Below are 20,796 nucleotides of genomic sequence, written 5' to 3'. Positions count from 1 at the left end.
ATTTCGTATTTTGATCATTTTTACGCTGATTTGAAATAGAGGTTTTTATAGTAACTATCTTTGTCATTTTGTAAAAGGAAATCAAGACTTTGAGCAAATACTGACCCGAGCGCGTTGAATGAGCGCACTACGCAATTCTAACCCCGCGGTTAGATCTGGACAAGTTTCTACTGGGATTCTTTTTTTTTTTTTTTTTTTTTTAGCTGATGGTCTCTTAAAACTTTGCTTTTCTTTGCTTCTTTGGCCTGAAATCTAGCTCCGCTTCAGACCAGTTGACTGCTGTTGTGTAAGAAACACAGCAATCAATTTAGTGGATGCAAAAATAGGGAGGAATTACATGGCCTTACTTTTGTAAATAGACCCTGATGAGCATCCAGTATTTAACATGTAAAAGAGTCTTCCTTTTTAAGTCTGGTTCCGGTCAGGTGATCAGTTTACTCTTTCCTGACACGTGGTTGTCATCACCTCGCTGTCCTCATACTTGATGTTCCACGAGGAAAGAACGGGCTGCAGGGAAAGGTGCTAAATTCCTTTATGGAAGAAAAGATAAGGAGACAAAGAGACTTAATAATTGAACATTAATTGAACATTTTGTTGTTGATGGATTTTTTTAAAAACAAAGCAGGAGTAGGTAGAAGCTTGGAAAGGGAAATCATATTTGAGAGAATATCCTTCTTCATCTTTTCTACTGGGGATGGTGCCACAACTTTTGCGCACATTCCTCAAGTGTCACCTGACTTTTCTCCAAATCTTCTATAAGACTTATCTGATAACATCAAGATTGTGGAAAACCAAAAAAAAAAACATTTCTTCTTTAAAATTCTTGTATACATGTATAATAATGTGACGGTTTTTTTCAGCTTTAAGGCGTTTTTTTTTTTGGCTAATTCCAGTATTCCACTTCAATTGAGTCGTGAATGATGGGATGCTGCAGAAATCCAGCTGAATGAGCTGCAAACACTACTTGAAGACACGTTTCCCGGGGAATAAGGAGTTTTCGACTGTTACAAGATTCCAACGCAGTGCGTTGCCACACACACTCCACACAGACACACACACACACACAATTTAATCCAAAAACTTTCAATAATCGGGTCACGGCAATAATCCAATCTGATGTGTTTACATGCAATTCAGTGTCGCAGTATTAGGAAAAAAAAAAACATTTAAGTCCTTGATTTAAAAGCCTGGGGTTTGCTTTTTTATTGCTCAGATTAAAGCAAATCCAGGCAACAAAATTGGATATTACACAAGAAAGCAATTTGTCGAAATAAGTTTTTACCTAATACATGTTAACAGTCTGTTTACGTGAACACCTGAATACTCGACTCTTCAAAAAAAAAACAATTCACAGGTGGAAATTAAGACACACGCGCAGAAATTTCCAATGTTTGTTGTTGCCTAAAATAAGATCAAGGTTATTCAGATGCGCAAACACTTTGGAGGAAAAAAGGGACTTCACATTGAAAAATAAAGTTTCCCAGTAGGTTTTTTTTTTTTTTTTTTTTTTTGCAATATCCTGCAGTTTAGAAACCAAAATAGGAACTGATCAGAGGACTGAGTTTTTATGCAGTCAGTTTTCTCTTAAGAGTGATGTCTTACTGTTTGATGTGCCTTGACTGTTCTGCCTCCTGGTGGTGAATATGCTGGCGCAGCCACCGAACCCCCACCACCCCCAAATGTTTTGAAACATTGGATATGCATGGCGGAGAAGGCAGGTTGGGTTCACTCACAGCATTTCGGTACGAATGCATAACTTGTTGGTTCATTCACGTCAGGCTTTTCTGTGTTGAAACTCTCCGGCCATCGCCTATTTTTTGTCAACTGTCAACTCCAGGAGGTTCCAGGAGTGACAGCGGTTGGTTCAATATTTTGTTGTGCGTCGTTGTAACTACAAATCCAAGCGTCAGACCATGAAAGAATGAGAAGCCCGTCGGAAACCTGCAGGCGGTCAAGAGGAAATCACTCGGTCAGCCAACTCCTCCGTCTCCACCTGCTGCCTCATAGCTATTTTGTGGTTGATATTGTTTTGTTTGTCTGGCACAGTTAAGACAAATGATTGATTCTTTATTATGAGATCTATTTTTCCATTAGACAAATGTCTGTAATTTATATTGCAAGTTTTTTTGATTGAAAAAATAAAATGACTGAGAGAACCCGGCTGGAATTTTTTTTTTTTGTTTGTTTGTTTGTTTTAATTGAAAAATAAAAAAGGCAGTGTTACTATGATACTGCTTGCAAAGTTTAATACATCACTATACAGCTGTCTCAGCACAACAAAAAAAAGCAATTAAAGAAAGAAAAGAATGAAACTATTAGTACAACACAAACTCAGTATTTTGTACATAACTATCTGCCCAGAACATTCACATGACTTGTTTGAAGTCAGGTTTGTGTTAAATATATAATGTATGTATTTGTATACTTCAATATATTCAGGACATCTGTACAGAGAAATCAGGCTACAAATCATAACTTTATTAAGTCATTTTTTATATATCAATAACAGGCCACTGTGGAAATGTAGACATCATACAGTCAAGTCTTGTGTGTAGCCCATTCAAAAGGCTTAAAGCAACATCTTACATGCTTTGGCTGTAAAACAAACTCTTAGCAATAAGAATAATTATAATAATGGTTGGAATCTTAATAATATACACACATACACAGAAAATTGTACATAGCATCATGTGCTTGAAAGACCTTGTGTCAAGATCTAGTGAAATAGCTTCATATTTTATAATTCTGCAACTTTAAACAAATAAGAAGAGACAGTGTTAACCTTGTAATCCTCTGCAATGTGTTGTGCCTGTACCTTCTCAAGAAACAAAACATAATACCACAATCCTGTCAGGTCTCTGGGATGACAGGCAAAAGATAGGGGGTACTCCATCAAGAACTGAGGCGGGATATTTCACAAACAGCAGCCTGTGTGTGTGTGTGTGTGTGTGTGTGTGTGTGTGTGTGTGTTGGGGAGGGGCATAATCGTCGCTACATGCTGCGTCTTCGGCAGCCACGCAGCGTCTTCTGTAGCCTCAAAGGCAACAAAATCATGAAAAATAACCATAGCAGTGAAACACCGTCGGAAGCCTGATCAACCACATCTGGTACAGGAACGCCAGTTTAAGACGTTTTGGGCGTGGAAGACGAATCAGTTCTATTGTTCTATCTTGTGTTTTTTTTTTTTTCCCTTCTCCGAGTTTATTTTCTCTCTTATGGGTTTTTCTCCAAGCTTTTCATTCAGCAACATCGAGTTCGGCATCGAACTTTGTTCAAGTAAAAGACCAGATAGCCACCCTTCATTTTTTTTTATTTCACAAGCACAACTCTGACCTTTTTAATCATCATCATAATCATCATCATCACTAGAATTGTAGAGAATTATATCTCAAGGAACAAAAACAAAATGTTTTGTGGAGGGGCATTTATTCAAAACAATGTAAACAAAGACTTCTCTGATTCCCCAGGGAAGCACAACTGGACCGGAAGGTGACTTTTCATTTTCTTTCACAATAAATACTGAATAAATCGGTCACTGAGCAGGAATTTGTTGAAATAGAGCCAGGATTCTTTTCATCACTGGGGATTTGTGTGTGTGTGTGTGTGTGCGTGAGAAAGTTAAAGAGCAGAAATGGACAGGTCATGGTGATTGTGTTGTTGTCATGATTTATTAGTGTGTAAAGCGAGAAACAAGCAGCTGCGTCTGTGCTCTGCGGCCAGAGATCTTTCAGAACCATTCAAGTAAGGCAACATGTTGACATGAGATGACGGCATGGATGCTGTTTTTTTTTTCCCTTCTTTTGTCTATACTTTAAATCGTGTCCCATCCCAGTGATGTGGATCGACACCCGGAGCAACCTGGAGCCCACACACACACACACACACACACACACACACAAGTGCAACGAACTCAAACTTATCAAAACTCACCAAAGCACAAAGCTTTTTTTTTTTTTTTCTTCCAGAGAGCAAAGAAACAAAAAAAAAAAAAAAAAAATCTAACTTCTACAGGCGATGAAACTCTTAAGTGTAGAAGCGACAGCTGTGTTAAGCCTTTGATTTTCATAGTGCCAACTCATTGACGGGCAGCGGTCTTCTTCCTGCTACCTCCTTCTTTGACCGGCCACCTGGCTGCTAGCTGGAGGTGGAAGAGGTGGCAAACCTGCTGTGTTGGCAGTTTTACCAACATTCAGTATGTTCTACTTGACTATTCGCGCTTGTGTGTGTGTGTGTATATTGAGATAATTTGGCAGAAAGCGTACGAGTGACTCATGTTTTAAAAAGACTCCTCCTGGTCGACGTGTCTTCAAGGCGTCGCCGTCATTAAACCAGATTGTCTATTCGGCTGTAGTGCAGGATGGTACAGTGAGTGTCAGTAGTGCTACAGACAGTCCAGTCCGCAACTGGGCTTTCTCCGATCGAGCCAACCGAGGCGGCGAAGTGGTTTATCGAGCGGGGGGGGGTGGTGTAAGTCGAGGGGTCATGGCACAGATTTTACATCTCTTTTGGTCCTTTCTGCAGCTGCAAAACCGCTAGCGAGGCTTTTAAAAACACAGGCTCCTTTGCATTTACCTGCTTGAGGCATAAATAACAGAAGGTGGGGGTCTACTTTCCGACGGTAACTCTCGAAGATTCGCGCGGAAGGTCCGCCCCCTCACCGTGCGTTGCGTACACCTGCGGGGGCGCTAGGGGGAGATCAGAGAAATTCTATCAAGTCAAATCCTGACCAGGAGTAGCTCACTCTCCTGACCAAAAGGTGCTGTTCTCCTGCGACAGAGTGAAATGACGGGGGTAAAGGCAGAGAACTGTAGAGGCAGGGCGGGTCGGGCAGGATAGAGACTGATTAAACAGAGGCAGAGAAAAGACGTGTAGGACAGTGCTTCGGGAGAGAAGTGTTGGGGGATGGATGGATCGGGGGGGGGAGGAGGGGGCGGTGCAGCGCCACACAGGGTGTGCAGGAGGTTGACGGAAGTATCTCCTCCTCTCCGGACAAGCAATGACTCCTCTCCAGCTTGAGGTGGATGGAGGGAGAAGAAAGAAGGAGCGGTGCAGGGCAAAGAAGGTCGTGTGGGGCGCGATGAGGAGGCACTTACTTGTCCTCTGTGTGCTCGGGGATGGCGGCGGCGATCAGAGCCGCTCGGTACTGAAGCAGCACACATCGAACGCTCTTCACAAAGCCCTTAGACAGCGGGAAGAGGGGGAAGCCGATGTCCGGGTAGCCGCTGCCCTCCGGGAGGAAACTCCTATAGCTCTTTCTCCGTTTCTTTGGTCGCACCACTTGCTGGTTTCCCGCCGCGCTGACGGCGCCGTCTCCGACCGAGGCGGGACCGGACTCCGTCGCCCCGCCGCGGGCGAGGGAGCCGGGCGCTGCTGCTGCGCCTCCCGCGAAGGTATGACCCTGGCTGCCGTCGCAGTCCGTGCTCTGGCTCAGCTCCAGGTCTGCAATTGCGGTGGTGGAAGGGCTTAAACCCGAATCCTCCAAATCCTCCTCCAAAATACCGCCCGCTCCCGGAACATCTTCCTCCCCGGGCTTTCTGGGGCTGCTATGGACCACCCCCGCGGGCAGCTGTTCGTCCAGATGCTCGGAGAATGAAGGCCAGTCCTTTGGGTGCTGCGGCCTGGAGGGGGCGTGCGCCATATGACACCTCTCTGACGCGTCGTTCAGCTCGAGCCACGCCTCCAGGCGGTGGACGAGGCGCCAGCCGTTGGAAACGAAGTGCTCCTGGATTTCCTGTTTGAAGACCTCCACCGGGCTTTGGAGCAGCAGCGTCATGGACTGGACCATTTTGATGAGTGCCATCTCGTTGTAGCAGCGGCTATTCTCGTACCCTTCCTGTAGGCCTCGGTCGCTGTCGAAGCCCGCCTCGTTGTAGTAAGGCTCGTTGACCAAGATTAAACCTGCAGATTAAGGCATTATCTTCAGCCGCTGAACAATCACCCATCTAGAAACTTCTGCCATACCTGTTCGGACTTAGCGCGCGTTATAGACTTTAGGTCAAACTTGCAAAACATTATACATTTATCGAAACAACTATGAACCCGATAAAATTCCATATTAAAATCTCTGTTCAGAGTCTGCGTGACTGCTAACGTGGGTTGAATTAAAATTAGCCCCGACCCGGTGCTGCGGATACTCTTTCTGTCTGTCTTTGAGGCAAATCAATGACAATTCCACATTGCACTTGTGAGAAAATAAAGATACAAAGAAGACATTTTGGTGCCGGAGAGACAAATAGGGCGTCAGAAGAGTATCAGTTGGTCCGTGTGCCCTTTTCACATTTGGGGTTAGAAAACCAGGGTTGGAAAAGAGTGAGCACCTATAGTTGGATGGGGCCCATTTTGAGAGGGAACCTCTTGACGTTACGAAATAAAGAATGTAGCGCAAATGACGCATTGATTACGTGCAACGTCGGGATTCCAGAAAACACAAACAAACCCAATCCCCAGAAAGGAAATGCAGAGAAACAGTAACCTCGGCTTCTGTTCTAAGAGGCCAATGTGTCTGTGACGAGACAGGAGACAACGGTGACTCCTGCTCTGTGTGCAACCTGTATGTGAGGTTCCTTCGGGGTCAATATGTTTAAGGTTTAATAATTACATCTTATTGGAGACATTTAATCTTCAGTGCCTCCCAGTACGTGTATACGTGTGTGTTTATGCCTTACCTTGTATGGAGATAAGGACCTGCAACAAGCTGGACTTGCTCGTCCATCGTTCAGTTCCCTGCCGATCGAGTAAACAAACAAAAAAAAAAAAAAAAAAACAGATCATTGGGAGAGCAGAGACATAAACAAAGCTGAAAACACAAAAACCTGTCCTTGAGCTGCCACCTTACAGTGGTGGAGGGGTTTGAACGTCCCAGTGATCCCGGGAGCTACGTTGTCGGGGGCTTTGCGCCCCTGGAAGGGCCACTTATAGCAAACAGGTACCAGGTGAGGGACCAGACAAAGAGTGGCTCGGAAGACCCCCCATGAAGAACAACATCATAGAACCCAGTTTTCCTCTGTCTGGAGACGGGTCACTGGGGCCCAATGCTAGAGCCAGGCCCGGGGAAGGGGCTCAAAGGCAAGTGCCCGGTGGCCGGGCTTGCACCCATGAGGCTCAACCGGCCACAACCCAAAGGAACATGAGTCTTTTTGTCCCCTGGGCTCACCACCTACAGAAAGGGGCAAGGGGGTCGGGTACAGGGTGAGCCAGGCGGTGACCGGAGCAGGGGACCCTGGTGATCCAACCCTCAGCTTCAGAGCTCGGCTTTTGGGGCATGGAATGTCACCTCTCTGGCGGGGAGGAGCCCGAGCCGGTGCGTGACGCTCCTGCCCCGGACTCCTTCATTTTACTGCTCACGTGGGTGACGACAACGGCGCAACTTGGAAGGGCGTGATTGGGAGCGACGCCCCCCCCCCCCCCCCTGACCAGAGTGGTGTTTTGTTATTAGACTTCTGTGCTGGTTATGGATTGTCCAAAACAAACACCATGTTCGGGCATAAAGGTGTCCACGTGTGCACTTGGCACCGACGCACCCTAGGCCACGGTTCTTTGATTGATCCTTGTAGTCGAGCGGTCGGACTTGCGGCCGGTCAGACCTGGCAGACCCAAACGTAACGTGAAGGTCTGAAGGAATTTCAACTCCCACCTCTAGAACTACAACTACGTCCCGAGAGAAGCGGGGTACATCGAGTGAGAATTGGCCATGTTCTGTGATTCCATCGTCGAGGCGGCGGACTGCCGGAGCTGTGGCCGTAAAGGCAGTCGGCGCCTGTCGGCGTGGCAATCCTTGAACCTGCTGGTGGACCCCGGCTCCGGTGAGGGATGCCGTCAAACTGAAGGGGTCCCATCGGCCCTTTCTGGCCTGCGGGGATCCAGAGGCAGCTGACAGGTACCGTCAGACCAAGCGGCGTGCAGCTTCGAGGGTTCCCGAGGCAAAAACTCAGGTACGGGAGGACTTCGGGGAGACCAAAGAGAATGACCTCTGGTGGGCCTTGAGGAGATTCTGGTCAACCATCTGGTGGCTCAAGAGGGGGGAAGCAGTCCTCCATCAACCCTGCGTACAGTGTTGATGGAGGACTGGAACTGTAACAAAACCTTTTCAAATGCAACCAAAGCTATTTTGAAGACTGCTGCACATTACTTTTCCCCAATTGTAACGACGATGACACACACACACACACGCATGCTGCTGAACCCTAATCTTCACATCATCAACCTAACCTTGCACATATACAAATAGAGACCTCACCCTGCCAATCCAGGTGCCCAGCAGGCTGACGCACACCTTGCCGTTGTCATAGAGATTGGGGTTGAGGCGGCCGCTGCACTGGGACAGATAGCGGAACAGAGGCGGCACAGCTGGGTAGATGTTGGGCAGCTGAATGTCGAAGAGGAACAGGCCGTCCTCATAGGGCGTGCGAGTGGGCCCTTTGATCAGTGCCGAGAACAGATCCTGTTGTGCACAGAAGAGACAACTCGATTTCTGGGTGTTAGTTTAAAAAAAAAAAAGTGAGCTCACTGAGCTCACTAAAATAAAGCCATCTGCGATCATTCTCCCCTCTTTCAACTCTGGTTTCAAAGAGGAAATTTTCATGTCAATAAACCTATTATTGATCTATTAATCTATTATTACTACCAATAAATGCTCTGGAAAGGAGAGGAATGAAAGTTAGTCGCAGCAAGTAAGCTGAGGAAAACCAAAGAGAACATTTATGGACGTAGTGAGAGAGGATATGAAGGTAGTTGGTGTGAGAGAGGAGGATACAGAGAACAGGGTTAGATGGAGAGAGTTGATTCGCCGTGGCGACCCCTGACGGGGAAAAGCCGAAAGGGGAAGAAGACGACGACGAAGACTGTCAATAAAACTGACAAAATCTTTGTGCCTTATATCTTTTCACACGAGCCTTTTGTGAACAGCCCTTTATTTAAGCCCCCTGTTCAGACAATTTATGCACATACTTTTCCCCGCAGAAGAGGGAAAGCTGATATACAGACATGAGATCTCTCTTTAGAATATCAAGAGTTACTGGAAACCTACCATACGATCCTCAAAGGTTTTGACCATGATACCATCGGGCAGTGATGTCGCGAGAAGAGCCATTTCCTTTCTCACCGTGCTGAAGAATTTCTTAGCCTCGGCTGGCTGGAACTCCATTTTCTTAAACGAGTGTGTGTCTGCAAGAGGAGACGCACGCTTGAATCAACTTGCAGTATTCAGTGTAAATACATCGGGCTTCTCACGACATGCGAGCGCTTGTGTGTGACAGTCAAGTATAAGAGGAAACGGGCGACATGTTCTGTCAGTCAGTGACTGAAATGCGTGATTTTTCTCAACATCTGTTACATTAGTTTGGGTTTTTGTCTTGTGATTGTAGCATGTTGCGGTTCAGCTTTAAAATCTACAATTTCTTTAATATTGACTCAGAGGGAGTTCGACTGTTCTGATTCCGTTTATTTTGTTTTCACTTATTCAGTTTAAATCAGTGATCCAGGCAATATGAGAAGAGAGCACTTTAACCAAGAGAAGTTCGAAAAATAAAAAAAAAGAAAACAATGTGAATATTTTCACCTGGTGCCCACTCCAGCACTGAGAACACCTCACCCTTGGCACTGGTAAAGGTGACGCCAGGTTTGCCACCACTTTGTTGGCACAAAACAGGGGTGTCACTAAGGAACTCATTGGGCCATTCTTGACCTCCTACTGGTGTTTGAGGCTCCTGCTGCAGCTTCTCCTCCCCAACTCGCTCTGCCTGAACCAAACAGACCAAGAATGCACCATTAGGGTGACTTCCAATGTAAAAGTGAATGATAGAATGATAAATAAATGCAATTGCATGTGCTCTAATGCCATAACAAACCTCTATCCCTGGCACAGCACCTCCCCCTGCCTCCACCACAGCCTCCATCTTCTCTTCCTCCACGATGGCCACATTATCCAGTGTCTTCCTCAGGTTCTCGTGCAGCTTTTTGATGTCATCCAGGAAGCGTTTCTCCTTGGTTGGCTTCTCAGCGGCCACAGGAGTCACAGAGCTGGCTACGTGGCTGGTGGAGGCGGGTTCGGCAGAAGTCGGGGAGGTGGGGGAGCCGCCGGTCCATAGCTGCTCCACAGTCATGTTCTTAAGGCTCTCCAGGATCTTGAGGGCCTCTTTCAACTCTCTGAAGCCTCGGGAGGCTCCGTCTTTACTGGTCTTCTCAGCTCCATTTACAGCTCCACCCAGATTGGTCGCTAAAACAGACAGGAATTTTGAAGTTTCTTATGATTCAACTGCACGATGAGCTTCACTTAGGAGCCCAGTTATTAATCCTAAGTTTAAAATGCTAGTTTTCACATCCCTGCTGATTAAAATGCACATGTGCATCATGGATCCATTCGAAATATCAAACAGTTACGGAAGCAATTACAGAAAAATGATTACAAACTATCTTAGAATCTCTTTAAAATGAATAAAATCACAAAAAAAATCAACCTGATACCAGAGAGAACCTCACCAAAAATTCTGCAAAAAAAACTAAAATTGGAATGGCATTTCTGGAAAAATAAATGTTACAAAAAATTGGAGCGATAAGAAATGCGTTTTGTATCCAAACTTAAGGAAGAAGAAACTGTGAGAAAAATCATTTGGTTTTGATGGTGCATTTATGCATATTCAAAATATACTGCTCAAAAAAATAAAGGGAACACTTGAACAACACAATGTAACTCCAAGTCAATCACACTTGTGTGAAATCATAGTGTCCACTCAGGAAGCAACACAGATTCATTTTGACTTGTTTTAAGGACATGACATCAAAGTTGGATCCACCTGGAGTTTGTTTTTACACTTTAATTTTGAGTGTGATTCCTAATCCAGACCTCCATGGGTTGATACAATTGATTTCCATGGATCATTTTTGTGTGATTTTGTTGTCAGCACATTCAACTGTGTAAAGAGCAAAGTATTTCATAAGAATATTTCATTCATTTAGATCTTCTTAAGTGTTCCCTTTATTTTTTTGAGCAGTGTATATCAAACCATAACACGTTAAGTTAATTTCATAAAGGTGGCTTGGTTTTATTATCATCAACCGATTGAGAATAGCATAAATATAGTAGAAAGATCCCCACCTCCTGCTGAAGCAGGACTGACCACAGCCACAGAAGCTTCACCCATGTCCCTGGTGGCCACCTTGGTGGGGCTTGTGACACTGCCCTCCTGTGGGGGGATGATGAACATCATGGAGCTTGTGGAAGTGGGGGTCATCGTTTCGGTCACGTCAGTGTTGTTGATGAGGCTGTCTTCCTCGGTGGTGAGGCCGTTGTCGGTCTCCCAACTGTCACTCTCGTCCTCCCACTCCTCGGTGGACAGGACGCTGCTCGTCTCCTCCACCGAATCATAATCCGTCTCCTCAATCTCAGACTCCACGTTGTAGAGGTGCTGCATGGCAATATATAGAATTCATGTTAGAAGGGAGAGATGTTTATCGAAGCACTATTTTACCACATAAAAGGGAGGCAAAGCACTTGCGGAAGGACGATCGTCATGGAGTTGTCAGCCCAGACCACCTCCACCTTGCTGCTCACGTCCACTCTGGATACTTGACCAACTGACGTCTAAGGGGGAGGGATATATTGTGAAAAACCAGTGCCAGGAATTTTTGCGAATCGTGTTGAGACACTGATTTGCTTATTGTGTTTTTGAGTTGTTGAGAGAGGCTGTATACCAGTGGTCCCCAACCTTTTTATCGCCGCGGACCAGTCAACGCTTGAGAATTTTACTTCGGTCTGGGAGGGGGGTTGAAGTACACATAGATTCTTTATATTGCGACTATAAAAATAAACATGAATCCACTGTGCGGAGCCACCTTTACCCCTTTGAAAAGAAACTTTCTGACATCTGTTTTTTACTCTTTGCTAGCTTGTGGGTTACACTTTTGGCGCTCAAGTGAGATGTAACCAAGAAATTTTGGAAATTTTTCAAAATAAAAGGTTTTTTCAAAATAAAGATTGTTCAGACTCAGATAATAAATCCAACGGAAATGGATTATTTCTTGTACGGCCCGGTACCAATTGATCCAAGGACCAGTACCGGTCCGTGGCCCGGGGGCTGGGAACCACTGCTGTATATCATGAGTTCAGGTGACCTCATTTTCGCAGTCGTTCTGTCCATCCTCCGAATTCCATATTCTGATGACAATGTCAGTGGTACGGAAGTGGAAATCAGGGTGATCTGCGATGTCGTAAACGCTGACGTCCTCCTCCAGACCGATAACCTGGATTCAAGCGGAAACATCACAAGGATACAAAACCAGGGACATTAAGATTTGGGCAGTTGCAGATTTCTAACACTTAAAATTAGCACAAATTTTGAACATAGAATGATCCCCCGCCTAGACTGACCTCCACATCTTCACTAGTGGAGTTGAGTTTGATCCACTTAACAACACATGTTCTGCCTTTGTGATCACCAGACTGGATCACGCCATACACTCCGGGGTCCTGGAGGGCTTGGGCTGCCGCAAAGCACACAAACGTACACACAGCTTAGACACCAGGGACCACTAGACATAGTCACTTTTGTGTGTTGCTGGTATTTTGGCCCATTCCTCCATGCAGATCTCTTCTAGAGCAGCGATGTTTTGGGGCTGTCACTGAGCAACAAGGATTTTCAATTCCCTCCAAAGACTTTCTATGGGGTTAAGATCTGGAGACTGGCTAGGCCACTCCTGAAATGCTTCTTACAAAGCCACTCCTTCATTCCCTGGGCGGTGTGTTTGGAATCATTGTCATGCTAAAAGACCTGGACACGTTTCATCTTCACTCCCCTTGCTGATGGAAGGAGGTTTCACTCAAAATCTCACAATACATGGCCCCGTTCCTTCTTTCCTTTACACGGATCAGTCGTCCTGATCCCTTTGCGGAAAAACAGGCCCAAAGCATGATGTTTCCACCACCATGCCTCACAGTAGGTATGGCGTTATTTGGATGCAACTCAACATTCTTTCTCCTCCAAACACGACAAGTTGAGTTTTTACCAAAAAGTTCTATTTTGGTTTCATCTGACAATAGGACATTCTCCAAATCTTCTTCTGGATCATCCATATGCTCTCTAGCACACTTCAGACGAGCCTGGACATGTACTGGCTTAAGCAGGGGGACACGTCTGGCACTGCAGGATTTGAGTCTCTGGCGGCATAGTGTGTTACTGACGGTAACGGCCTTTGTTACTTTGGTTCCGACTCTCTGCAAGTCATTCAGAAGGTCCCCCTGCGTGGTTCTGGGATTTTTGCTCACCATGGGATTTTGACCCCACGGGGTGAAATCTTGCGTGGAGCCCTAAATTGAGGGAGGTTATCATTTGTCTTATATGTCTTCCATCTTCTAATAATTGCTCCCACAGTTGATTTCTTCACACCAAGTTACTTACCTATTGCAGATTCAGTCTTCCCCGCCTCGTGCAGGTCTACAAATTTGTTTCTGGTGTCCTTTGACAGCTCTTTGGTTTTGGCCATAGTGGAGTTTGGAGTGTGACTGTTTGATGTTGTGGGCGAGTGTCTTTTATTCTGACAACCAGTTCAAACAGGTGGCACTAATACAGGTAATATATGGGACTAAGGCAGCTCTTACAAAAGAAGTTTGTCGGTGACCGAACACTTACTGTCCACAATAATTTTGAAAATAAATTCTTTAAAAATCAGATAATGTGATTTTCTTTTTTTTTTGCCATTCTGTCTCTCATAGTTGAAGTGTACCTATGATGAAAACGACAGGCCTCTATCATCTTTTTAAGGGGGAGAACTTGCACAATTGGTGGCTGACTAAATACTTTTTTGCCCCACTGTATATACTGTACATATACTTGTATATATGTATACACACACGCACACACACGCATATATGTGTGGGTATCCAATAAAAGTCACATTTAAGGTGTGACAAAACAGCAACGTCTTTGCATTTTTTGTCCATCTTCTCAGAAACACACACACACAAACTTTGCAAGGTTTCAGCAAACGGCCCAGATACCACACACACACACACACACACACACACACACACACACACACACACACACACACAGAGTGGCCTACATAAAACATTTCAGCGCAAAGAGACCAAAAAGTAACATGTGCATCTTCCAAGTAATCATCCAAACAAAATGGAACAAATAATACCTGTTCCATAAAGCAGAAATGGAAATATCAAAAGAATATGTCTTACGCCGCTTGTCGACAACAAAGTCCCCAGGACAGAACTCGTGGCTGTCAAGGTGTTGGATGGGGATGAGATCGTTTGATCGGATCCCCTTCTCCACACGCCCGTCCTTCCACATCACGTCGGCTGTCGTCTTTGTGGATACGACTTCCACTGCCACACTGCAATAACACGCGAAAAAAAAAAAGAGGAAGAACCATAGTGAATAGAAATCCTGATAAATACCTTTACCTTGATTAAGAAATAAAAGCAATAAAAACATATAAATGGAAAGAGAAATATTTCTAGTTTAAATTTCAATTTGACTCCATTGCCTCATTAGAGTCCCAATTGTTTTTCTTATGTCATAAAAGTGTTTTACAATGAATATGAAAGGCATGAAGTCAAGACTTAAAATCAACACAAGATCGTAAACAACACATTTAACGCGTGTAAAAAGTTCAATGCCGAATCAGATTATATAGATTAAGATGCGAGAGACCGCAGAAGTTCAACTCAAAAGCATGGACATCTAAGAAACAGCAAAAGTCAAAAATATCCCAAGTTCACCCTCTTTGGTTCCCGCACCTGTCACCTGGCTTGAACTCCCGAGAGAACTTGGTCCTCTTCTTCTTGTGTTTCCTTTTCAAGTTGCGGATGGAGAGGGGGATGCTCTTCTTTCGGTTTGTTCCCAGACCGCCACTCTGAGAGGATGCCGTGGAGCTTGCTGATGACGTCAGAGAGCTGTGACCGGACAAAGAGACCGATCATTACTTTAGCTTTGAACATGTGGGGATCATATATTAAGTGTTTGCCATTTTGCATCACGTGACACCATGTTGCATGTCAGCGGGGAGGATTGAGAATACTTCCCTCAAGCATCCCTGCTGCTTTTCCTGCACTCAGGGTTGCAGGAGATGCTGGAGCCTATCCCATGTTTTTGGACTATGGGAGGAAACCCACACAAGCGCTAACCACTGCACCACCGTGCCGCTTGAGAATACTTGTGCTGAAAAATTTAGCCTGATGTAGTCTACTTCCTAAAGCTTGGGCAGACATTTTATATTTCATTGTTTTGGCCGGAATGTGTTTCAAGAAAAAGCAAGTCTAGCAGTACCTGTAAAATATGACGCCATCACAACCCTTTAAGAAAAAAAAATAAGTATTTCAAAGGTTGACATCCTATTGCGGTCCTGTTCAATTCTGATTTGAGGTGTTTTCTTTTTTTAAAGCACGGAGCAGACGCACAAGGTTCTAGACAGAGTTGTGTTCATACAAAGTGACAGACATAAAGGGAAAAAAAAAACTATTCGAACTTCCGGAGTTCTGTGTCCTTACAAATGAATATAAGCTGTTGTGAATCATGTAGATTAAGAGGAATTAAGAAGTAAAGGCCTTGTGTACTAAGACGGTACGATTTTAAATTTACTATATGAAAGGAATGACGTTGTAAAGAATCATAATTCAGTTTATTTGCAGGCAACTGTCAAGACATAAAATCTCTCAATCACCAGCAGCCGAAGGATGCAAAAGAATTGAAGATCTGTGGCGATTTATCCTCCTCTTCATTTTTCAACAGAAAATCTAACCTGTCCTGGCTGCCATTTGGTAGGAGGCAGCCATTCCCACCTTGGAACAATTTATAGTATTTAATTAACCTACTACATGTTTTTGGATCGTATGGGTAACCAGAGCACCTGGACAGGACCAACACAGGATCATGGAGAACTTGAAAACTCCACACAGAAAGGTGTAGATCAAAACCCACCCACCCACTCACCTCACTCACTCACACATGCATCCCCACAAAGTATTTAAAATCAGCACCAATCGGATGGAACCGCGCAGACCTGGTATCGTCAGTGTCCTCTGCAGCCTCGTCGTCAGCATCCTGCTCCCCGTGTTCACCAGACGCATCATTGGCATTCTGGGATTCTGGGTCGTTCGGGACAGTCCCAAGGGGGCCATTACTGTTCTGGTGGGACGAGTCCGCCTGGTCGGATTTGTGTTCACCTTGCAAGAGGGAATGATAAGTATTAGCAATATTTAAAACATGAAATGAAAATTATTAAAAAAAAAAAAAAAAACAATATTATGCAAGGGTGGGATTCGGATGTGGACCAGTTGTAGTTGAAAGAAATGCTTGGTCAAAGCACTGAAGGTTTTAGGTCTAGATGACAAACACAATCCCGGTTCCTCTAAATCAAGCAAACAAATGCATTTCTCACTCCAATTCTGCTGTATTACAGCAAAACTTCCAGTCAGGCTGTTCTCATGAGCTGAATTCTCCCCAGAGCTTTCAATCATTCAGACACTGCTGAGTACCAAGATGCTATTTAGTTCTCAGCTCCTCCTGGGCTGGTGATCCCCTGCTTTTTGACAATGATACATGAATAAGAAGTGTATGTGCATGTGTGTGTGTGTGTGTGTGTGAGAGAGAGGGAGGTAGCAATTGAGAAATGGAGAGAATATAGCTTCTGTTCTCTGTCTCCCCATCACAGAGGATTTATTGTTCAATTAAATTTCTCAATCATTACTCATCTGTATGGCTCTGATTCCCTCCTTTAATACTGAAATAATTACCATGTTACCATGTTTTTATCTGCGGAACAAATGGGATTTCTTTTCTTGTTAATCTGTGGTACAGTTTTGATGGAGATATAGGTTAGTTTTGGTGACAAAGAAATGTTCAAGCTGAGCTTTCTTTTAATACCTGAAAAAAAAATACACCAGTCATGCAAATATGAATATACATTGAAAAATTAAGCAAGTTTCCATGATTGTACTTTTTATCTGAAGTAAAAGGACTAATGTGGCCACTCATCCAAAAATAAATAAAAAAAAAACACCAGAACTGGAAATAATCTCAGATGAAGAATTATATTCTAAATACAGAGGTTATTACAATCCTAACTCAGACTGACAGAAAGTACATAAGATAGTGTTAGAGGAGTCAATGTGTGTGCAAGTGTGTTTCCTCTGCAGCCACCTTGTGTGTCAGCACTGTCATTCTTCTTCCCAGAATCCTTCTTGAACATTCTTTTCAACTGCAGGAGGCAAATGTGCACACAGTCACACACAAAGAGAGTTTGAGAAGGAGCGAAAATAACTTTCACACACAGAATGTGCCAAAACAAACAAACAAAAAAAAAAAAAAAAGCATGTAACTTGACATTAGAGGGTCACATTCACATGATATACCTGTACACTTTTTTTCTTTGAAAAGTTTTGTCTTATAGCACAGACTTTAGGTTTTAAACAAAAAATTTCAAAAGCAAGTCATAAATTAGGAAAGTAAGGTACGAAAACACAGCTCAATCAGGACTGTGACTTTTTGAGACCTTTCTGACAACAGGGTCCTCTGGCAGGATGGGGGCGCCCTCAGGTCCTTCAGATGTGATGCGGGTGGCATCACCTTTGGTGGGAAAGATGTAGAGCACCCTCTCTCCCAGCTGCCTCTGGGTGTGGTCATAGTAACCCAAACGCCTCACCCTGAACGAGACAAGGAAAAGAACATGTACTGACAGGGATGACTATGTTAGTGCCATTTTCCATTTTTTGTGATTTCGTCTCAGATTCGGATAGAATATTATTGCATTATATTTTGTGATTGTTGATTATAGCATAATTATTTATAATTACTTTATTGTATTTAATTTTGCTTTTTTTGTTGAGTACATGCTTATTCATGGCATATGTATTTATGTTTATGTTAACCAAATAAGGTTCGGAGCGGGCGCTGAGCTATGACGTGATCAGTTCAAATGTGTAAAAAGGGAAAACTGTTGGATACTGGGTGATTCAGTGAAGGACGGAGCGAACACACTGTTTTCTACCGTCGTCAACAGTAAACATGCGTAGAGACTCGTTCTCTCCATCTTAGAGCGGTTAAATGAGTGAATACTTTGGCAAATACTTAGAGGGAACTTTAGCCACTACAGACTAAACTAAATCTGCTGATAAACACACAATGTTATGTAGTTGAATATGACTTATACAAGGTTTTTGTACCACATCTTATTTTTAATTCGGAAAAAAAAATCAAATGGAAACTGAATTGCGTGAAAATATAGTGGACCCTTACTACTTTGCAGTTCGGCTAACATACCCTTGCTACTTGTTTGTTTTTTTTTTTTAATTCGATTCTCTCAATTCAGCATTCTTTAGCATTTGTTTTTGCAGTGTTTGAATTTTCTTCATGATGAAATAGCCATATTCTAGCCTAAGAAGAAAAAAACAGTAAAAAATATACCAAAATTAAACTAAAATGAATTTTATAAGATCAATAAAATACAAGATCTCCTTTGTTAAATAAAGATGCCCAGCATTGCAAGCTCTCGCTCCAACCGTTGTGAGATCTCATACGAAATAAAAGCATGCTCTACGACGCCTACTAAACACCCCGCATTTTCCCAGGAGTTTGGTATCGACCCCAAGCATAGCAGGAAGATGCTGACTACTGATGAAAAGGTAAAACAGAAGTCAGGCAGAAGTTTTGCTGAAGTTGGCCGCCATTACAGTATTAACAAATCTACGGTTTGTTACATTGAGAAACAAGAAGCTGTCATTTGGAAGACAGTGACCTTGAGCTTCAGTAAAACAGCAAAACAGGTGATGAGACAACATAAATTAATTGTAAAAAAAGGACTGTATTGTATTTCAATGTTTGCTGTATATTTCAACCATCCAAAACCGTTTAGTATACTGTATAAGAGTGTGGGACGCATAATACAGTCGATGGTGGGTTGATAACGGTTTGCGGGACATTCGCAAAGGGTTTAAAAAGGTTTGTTGAGAGTTAATATACAGCTAGGCCAGGAAATATGTAGACTGACACAATCTTCAGGATTTGGGCTCTGGCTGCCACCACATCGGATTTGAAATGACACTTCAACGGAATTCAAGTGCAGACTTTAAGGTTTAATTCAAGGGGACAAAAATATATGATTGAGCAAAAATATATGATTAAACGTGTAGGAATTGTTGCTATTTTTATACAGACGCTCCTCATTTCAGAGGCTCAAAAGTCATTGGACAAATAACCATAACCCTAATAAAAATATTACTTTTCAATATTTTGTTGTGAATCCTTTGCAGGCAATGACTGCTTGAAGTCTGGGACCCATGGACATCACCAAACACTGGGTTTCCTCCTTTGTGATGCTTTACTGCAGCCGTCTTCAGTTGTTGCTTGTTTGTGGGTCCTTCTGCCTTATGTTTTGTCTTGAGCAAGTGAAATGCATGCCCAATCGGGTTGAGATCTGGTGAATGACTTGGCCATTGAAGAATATTCCACTTCTCCTAGGTTGCTTTTACAGTATGTTGGATCATTATCCATCTGTACTGTGATGCGCCGTCCAATCAACTTTGTTGCACTTGGCTGAATACACTTCAGAATTCATCCGTCTGCTTTTAAATACAAGTGACCCAATGCCATTGGAAGCCATGCATGCCCATGCCATCACACTGCCTCCACCATGTTTTACAGAAGATGTGGTGGATCATGAGCATGAGCTTGGGATCGTGAGCTGTTCCAATTCTTCTCCAAACTTTCTTCTACCCATCATTCTGGTACATGTTGATGTTAGTCTCATCTGTCCAAAGAATGTTCCAGAACTGGGCTCGCTTCTTCAGGTGTTTTTTGGCAAAGTAAATTCTGGCAATTCAAATTTCTATTTTTGAGTCTGATTAATGGTTTGCACCTTGTGGTGAATCCTTTGAGTTTAGTCTCACGAAGTCTTCTCTTTATGGTAGACTTAGATACTGATACACCTACTTCCTGGAGAGTGTTCCTTGAGTGGATGTTGTGAAGGGGTTTTTCTTCACCATGGAAAGGATTCTGCAATCATCCACCGCTGTTGTCTTCTGTGGACGTCCAGGCCTTTTGGAGTTACCAAGCTCACCAGTGCACTCCTTTTTTCTCAGAATGTCCCAAACTGTTGATTTGGCCACTCCTAACATTTCTGCTATCTCTGATGGATTTCTTCTTTTTTTTCAGCCTCAGGATGGTCTGTTTCACCTCCATGCAGAGCTCCTTTGACCACACGTTGTGTGTTCACCGCAACAGTTTCCAAATGCAAACGCTACACCTGGAATCAACTCCAGATCTTTTGACTGCTTAACTGATGACAGGTTTCCGAGGGTGGAACCCATGCAGACTTAATGTTTTTTGCAGCAGCAGCAGTCTGCGTCAATTGCCCATTTACTTTTGGTTTCTTGAAAAAGAGGCAGCTACGTATTAAAGGGCTGTAATTTCTTACCCTGGCTCCAAATTGGATGTAAATACTCTCAAATTACAGCTGAGAGTCTGCACTTTCAGCCTATATTGATTATATAATTGTATCCTGAATATGTTTTCCTAAACAGCTAAAATTACAAAACTTGTGTCACTTTCCAAATATTTTCGGGCCTAGCTGCATCTGTAAATACCATCAAAATGATCATGTCTTTACTTCACGGAAATTCACTTTTCGCGGGAGGGTCTTAGAATGTACTCCAGTGAAAAGTGCGGGTACAGTGTACAGCAAATATCCCAAAAGGACAAACAATTACAAAGTTGGGATAAATCTGCTGCGCGACATGAATCAACATAATGAAGAAATAGTGAAGTACACAAGAGCAAGACAATTCATTCGAGT

At 43.6% G+C, this 20,796-nt stretch overlaps 1 protein-coding gene across 2 annotated transcripts in view; it reads right to left on the bottom strand.

The window, feature by feature from the left end:
* Window positions 1–2,229: 2,229 nt before the first annotated feature.
* Window positions 2,230–20,796, bottom strand: part of LOC147228079 ((E3-independent) E2 ubiquitin-conjugating enzyme UBE2O-like) — a 41,066-nt gene continuing 22,499 nt past the window's right edge. Inside the window, exons 8-23 of one of the 2 annotated variants that reach the window (XM_086156271.1) lie at window positions 17,500–17,650; window positions 17,148–17,205; window positions 16,009–16,171; window positions 14,747–14,902; window positions 14,186–14,340; window positions 12,365–12,477; window positions 12,109–12,237; window positions 11,489–11,578; window positions 11,093–11,402; window positions 9,846–10,213; window positions 9,557–9,737; window positions 9,026–9,162; window positions 8,237–8,440; window positions 6,666–6,723; window positions 5,094–5,898; window positions 2,230–4,685 (exon numbers count right to left, since the gene is read on the bottom strand). In XM_086156271.1, coding sequence (XP_086012397.1) covers window positions 4,655–4,685; window positions 5,094–5,898; window positions 6,666–6,723; window positions 8,237–8,440; window positions 9,026–9,162; window positions 9,557–9,737; window positions 9,846–10,213; window positions 11,093–11,402; window positions 11,489–11,578; window positions 12,109–12,237; window positions 12,365–12,477; window positions 14,186–14,340; window positions 14,747–14,902; window positions 16,009–16,171; window positions 17,148–17,205; window positions 17,500–17,650 — 3,109 coding nt within the window. In that variant the 3' untranslated portion in view covers window positions 2,230–4,654. Of the gene's footprint in view, window positions 5,899–6,665; window positions 6,724–8,236; window positions 8,441–9,025; window positions 9,163–9,556; window positions 9,738–9,845; window positions 10,214–11,092; window positions 11,403–11,488; window positions 11,579–12,108; window positions 12,238–12,364; window positions 12,478–14,185; window positions 14,341–14,746; window positions 14,903–16,008; window positions 16,172–17,147; window positions 17,206–17,499; window positions 17,651–20,796 lie in introns of both variants that reach the window. The other variant, XM_086156272.1, reaches the window with a different exon arrangement.

Source organism: Fistularia commersonii, chromosome 12 (genome assembly GCF_037954325.1).
Source record: "Fistularia commersonii isolate RoL2024-O1a breed Wild chromosome 12, RoL_Fcom_v1.0, whole genome shotgun sequence".
Classification (NCBI taxonomy): Eukaryota; Metazoa; Chordata; class Actinopteri; order Syngnathiformes; family Fistulariidae; genus Fistularia; species Fistularia commersonii.
The sequence above is the reverse complement of the archived record's forward strand: the minus strand, read 5'-3'. Positions and strand labels throughout refer to the sequence as shown.